Source organism: Silurus meridionalis, chromosome 5 (genome assembly GCF_014805685.1).
Source record: "Silurus meridionalis isolate SWU-2019-XX chromosome 5, ASM1480568v1, whole genome shotgun sequence".
NCBI classification, from domain to species: Eukaryota; Metazoa; Chordata; class Actinopteri; order Siluriformes; family Siluridae; genus Silurus; species Silurus meridionalis.
Window position 1 is genome coordinate 19,947,067 of NC_060888.1, and position 5,756 is coordinate 19,952,822.

At 39.1% G+C, this 5,756-nt stretch overlaps 1 protein-coding gene across 1 annotated transcript; it reads left to right on the top strand.

Annotated features, from left to right (window-relative positions):
• Window positions 1-5,167, top strand: mtnr1al (melatonin receptor type 1A like). Its single transcript, XM_046849765.1, has 2 exons — window positions 1-618; window positions 4,141-5,167. Exons 1-2 carry the CDS (start codon window positions 366-368, stop codon window positions 4,908-4,910), a joined length of 1,023 nt encoding a protein of 340 aa, XP_046705721.1. The 5' UTR covers window positions 1-365; the 3' UTR covers window positions 4,911-5,167.
• The last annotated feature ends 589 nt before the right edge of the window (window positions 5,168-5,756 follow it).

Below are 5,756 nucleotides of genomic sequence, written 5' to 3' on the forward strand. Positions count from 1 at the left end.
CAGAAATCATGGCATCTTTTGCTTTTTTCTGATTCGGATATCAAATGCACAAAAAGACTTACCCAAGAACCTGCCAGGACACAAGATTCGTGGTCTTCTAGTACACGCACTCTAATTCCTCCTAACTGTTTGAAAAGCAGTTTTGAACTTGCTTGAGAGTTAAACAGGTGTTTGGTGTCGCTCTTGCAGCAGAGAACTCTGTGAATTACTTTTCCCCCATGTAGTGACATGACACGCGTGGCTTCATGGCGTCAGTGTTCCGGGGCTGTTGGGGCTGCGCGCCGCGGCCGCTTTCTGGAGTGCAGTGAGCGCGCGCGCGCACGCGCCGAGGCCGGACACCGAGCAGCGCCGCGAGCTCGCCCTGAATGTGCTGCTGGCGTGGAGGGTTGTGGCGCGTGCCGCCGTCCGAGCGGCTGCAGCATGAAGTGAGGATGGTGGAGGAGACGGCCGCCCCTCTCAGAAACGCTTCATCCTCCCGCGGAAACGACGAGACTCTCTCGTTCCCTTGGAAGCTCACTCTGCTGGCAGGCGTGCTTATCACCACTATAGTGGTGGACGTGCTGGGCAACCTGTTGGTCATCGTGTCGGTATTCAGAAACAGGAAACTCAGGAAAACAGGTAGGCGACAATGTGGTTTAATTCCACGTCCTTTTTATTCCATGTTCATACTGCATATTAGATTTGAAAGGCAGCATTCAGACTGTTAGTTTTTGAGAAACCATGCTTCCATGATGTACCACAAATGCCAAACTGGTATTGGAGAACTCACTTGTGTAATTCTTGACTTGAATTGGGTGTGTTAGAGATGAGACATCACTAAGACATGCAGGAAGTCCAGGACCAACGTTGAGAACTAGTGCACTATTTCATCTTTAAATTGAATCTATTTAAATTTGTGATAAACAGTGAAATTATTTATGATTTATTTTTGGGTCCATTCAGTTATGGACCCTATTATCACAGTGAAACAGTACCTAACATATAAACTGTTTATATAACACATTTTTCCCACAGTATACATTTGGAAAATTTCTTTCTATATTTTGTTTGATCTTTTTTTTTTTTTTTTTTTTTTTTACAAAACGATGCTCCTTTTTTTTTAGGAGTTCAAGCATCAAAAGTGTCAAACTTTATTGTAATTTCTTTCTTTCTTTCTTTCTTTCTTTCTTTCTTTCTTTCTTTCTTTCTTTCTTTCTTTCTTTCTTTCTTTTGCTCTTTCTTTCTTTAGCTCTTTCTTTTGCTCTTTCTTTCACTCTTTCTTTCTTTCGCTCTTTCTTTTGCTCTTTCTTTCACTCTTTCTTTTTTTCGCTCTTTCTTTGGCACTAACCTTTCAGATTTTTGTTAAGTTGAACTAGTCCTAATGCTTTGGCCCAATCTGTACAATCATTATTGTAAAATACTCAGAAGACCGTGACCCTGAAAGGCATATGCAGAACATGTGAGGTGATATGTACATTCTGGGGTGTTGTTGGTATATATGTAGGGCGCCGGATGGTCAAGTTGCTTTTGAACACAACGGACATTGTGCAAACATTATAAAACTTTCTATGTTCATGCGTGCTCCACACAGGGGGCGTTATTTGTGCTTGTACACTGCAGACTGACAATATTTGTGAGATTAGTTCCAAAGCTGATCTTGAATGATGTCAGCAAGTCCTGTGATGTTAGTAACCACCAATACTACAAAGACTAGGTCTATAAAGTGATAAGAATTACAGAAGGTGCTGTGAACAGCACTGTCAGTACTTCCTGATATTCAGACACGGTCCTACAATCAATACAGTAATCCAAGTTGACCTTTAAAATTGGGTGGAAGTACAGTTAAAAGCCATGGACATAAACAAGTATGTCAACTTTGGATTTTTGCTCCTTGAATGGATTGTCCAGATACTGCAAATATTTCAGAAAAAATACATTTAAAGGTCATTTTAATTTGTACAGCAAGAAACCTGATATAATGTGTCCAAACCTCTCTATCAATTTTCACCAATTATGTAAATATAAACCAGATCACTGCACTGCCTCTTCATATCGCATTCAAAACCTCGGAGATTCTTTCAGTCGTTATTCATTTTGTACATACGTTGACTTTTGCACATACTGAAACAAAAAGGTCTATAAGTGAGTGTACTGTTGTATCTATTAAAGTGGCCAGTGAGTCTTGCATTAACTGCCTTGCATTGAATTTTCACTTTGCTTTTTAATTTTCCAAGAAATTGCCATGTCAGATTCCCTGAAACTAAAATTTGAAAAAATAATTAAAATTCAAATGCCCATGACCAAACCATGAAAGAGACTGGACATGCCTCATGATTCACTTTCAGATGAAAAAAGCCTATTCCATTGCTAATATACTCATGGGACATGAATTTTTCAGCCTGCATTTCAGACCTGATTTACAACACTCGCAAAATTGATTTGTGTTCTTGCGTCTACAAAAGGCAGTTGTAAACATTTGTGCTTTCTTGCTGAAACTAGAAACAGCATATCCACCCTGACCTGTGCAACGTTTCAACATTGATCCTGCTCATTAACTCACTATGTTGACCACAGGCAGTGCCATAACTCAGTAAAAAATTCATACCGTTGCTTACAGGTTTTCCCCAAGATGACATGCCTTGCATTTCATTTGAATGCTGCAGCACCTTCTAATACCCGATTCTCCACATTTACGACGTCAATAATTATATATGCATAGCTGTTTTTAGCTCTTTAAGCTAATAGTCATATCGTTAACATGCTAAAGACACTCAGTTATGTCAGAGACTGAACCGTTTAGACGGCTATACCTTGAAATGTACTTTCCTAGGACACAACCTGTTCTGTTTCACATTTCTATAAATGTAGGAATGTCGTCTTGCAGGATGATTATAATGTTAGTGATTTAGTCAGCGTAGCATGATCCATGGAAGGGGCAAGTGTGAAATATATACTCATCAATTTCAAAAATTCAAAGCCTGGCCTCCAGTGACACAAATGCAAGAAAAGTAAATCATGGCTATATTTTCTTATTAAGCAGGCAACAGGAGCGATACTAATCCAAGAATGACAAATAAATTTTTAATGGGAAAGGTTTAAAACCTAACTAGGTGAATAAGATTTTAATAAATAAAAATGTAATTTAAGAATATAAGGCAATCATTAGTGAGTCAGGGATGGTTGTGAGATCGTTTTATAATGGATTTTGCAGCATTTTTATTGCCTATTCCTTCCTGATTGCACATCTGAATGTGAAACTGGCCCAGTGCTGGGTGGGTAATGTGTTTCCTAAAGCACCCTAAGCTGATTTGTATGCTGTTTTTATTTCTCAAGACAGTTCAAAATGACCCAATAGCCGCATGTTTCCCTGGATCCTCCTGCAGGCAATTTTTATTTGTTTGTGAAGCATTAACATTTTTTTACTCATAAATATTAACACTGCAATTAAGCATAAATGTTTTTTCTAGGACATCAGAATTTTGTGGGCATAGGTGCAACTGAAGGTTTGCTGAGGGGTATACATGATCATGTTTGGTGCCCCCCTTCCCCAAAAAGAATACAAGAATAAATACACTACATGCAATGGCACCCCCCATATGTGGCCCCTCTATGCATTACATATATCGCATACCCTATTTTTACACCTCTGGTTGGGGGTAAGGCTGTATAGCATTTTCAAATTTCTAGGTGGATTGTAGGGCCTAGACTTAAAGTTCCATTGTCAGTGATCTACAAAATGACAAGCACTATGGTACATATAGTGATGTTAGCATAAAAACAAATCACCTTGGGAATCAGATTTTTTCTTCGAGCAGAATGCATAGATGAGCTGAACAGACTCATGGATTAAAGCACTGTTGCATTATGCATCCATCTCAGCAAGGGCTAATTTCTAGTGGTGGTGTTATTCGCTGGTAGTCAAGCATCATTGTGGGTAAAATAGGGAACCTACAGCGGAGAAAATGAATGAAAGATGTTTGAACAAAAATAAGCCAAACTGAAATTTCATTACACCATGAATCTTAGGTACAACTGAAGAGTGCGTGTTAATTCTAAGTATTATTATGCAAAGTGATCAAAGTAAGGACTGTGTTTTTTTTATTATTCCAGTCACAGAAGGTATGATGAAATAACCACAATTTCCTTTATCCTATTCCCTAGGAAATGCCTTTGTGGTGAGTTTGGCTGTAGCAGATCTTGTAATTGCCATCTATCCTTACCCGATGGTCTTAACTGCTATCTTCAACAACGGCTGGATCGCAGGAAACATCCACTGCCAAATCAGTGGCTTTGTGATGGGGCTCAGTGTCATCGGCTCCATCTTTAACATAACAGGCATCGCCATCAACCGCTACTGTTACATTTGCCACAGCCTTAACTATGACAAGATCTTCTCCAGATGGAACACTGTGTGCTATGTGGTGCTCGTGTGGGTCCTCACCATCATAGCCATCACGCCCAACTGGTTCGTAGAATCTTTGCGATATGACGCACGTGTTTTTTCATGCACGTTTGCCCAGTCAGTCAGCTCACTCTACACTATCATGGTGGTGGTGGTGCATTTCATCCTTCCTATCAGCATTGTCACCTACTGCTACCTGCGCATCTGGATCCTTGTCATCCAGGTGCGAAAACGCGTCAAACCAGACAACCGGCTCAAAATCACGCCACATGACCTTCGTAACTTTCTCACCATGTTTGTGGTGTTTGTGCTGTTTGCTGTGTGCTGGGCGCCGCTGAACTTAATTGGCCTGGCAGTGGCCATCCAGCCTACTCTAGGCCAGCACATTCCTGTGTGGCTCTTTACAGCCAGTTACTTTATGGCTTATTTCAACAGCTGCTTGAATGCTGTTATCTACGGCGTACTCAACAACAATTTTCGAAAAGAGTACAAAAGAATTGTGCTCTGTCTTTTTAAGTTCCATTGTTAATTTTGTTTTTTTTCCACAAAGAGGAGACGTGCACTGTGAATTTTACTAGCATACAAATTACCCCGAATTCACTGTTTGTTTTGCATCATTCATGGCATCTCATGTTTTTTACTGTATTTCTTTATAAAACTTAATGGACAGGGACATATTGTGTACATTGAAATATTTTATACAGTATGCTTAGGTTTGTGTATCAATGTGTGATCTGAATGTACAACATACCTTTACAACATACTATAATTAAAGGACAGAATATCCCATTATCCCAAAATTATGGTGTTATCTGTGAGAAAATGGCAACCGCATCTACCAACAAAAGCTTTATTAAGCATAATGTCTTAGTTAATCTCGATTTCAGTAATTAACCGCTAGAACACTGGGATTCATCAGTGAAGTGAGTGTTGAGTAGAAACACATTTCCAGGTCTGAAAAGGTATGAAATGTTTCATACAGTCACAAAATAAGCATTCAAATAATTTTTGAAGAATCCAAAAATAATGTACCAGTGCCAACATTTTTATTTGATGATAAAGATTACATTTTTCATTGATGCAAAAAAACAAACAAAAAGAATAAGCAGATTCGAAATTCTTGGTTTTCAGAAGGCTTTATTCTCAAAATGAACAAACAAATCCTCTCAGGATTTTTTCACATAAGCAAAAAATGAAGTATTGAGGAATCTATTTTATCCCACACCCACCAGATTCTGCAGAAAATGTGTTCCATGCTGGACTTTCCTGCAATATTTGATCTAACTTTATTAGCTCTATCTCACTAACCCTGACCAAAATAAAGCATCTATTATAGGAGTGCATCACAAACACCCTGCAACATCCAATACACTAT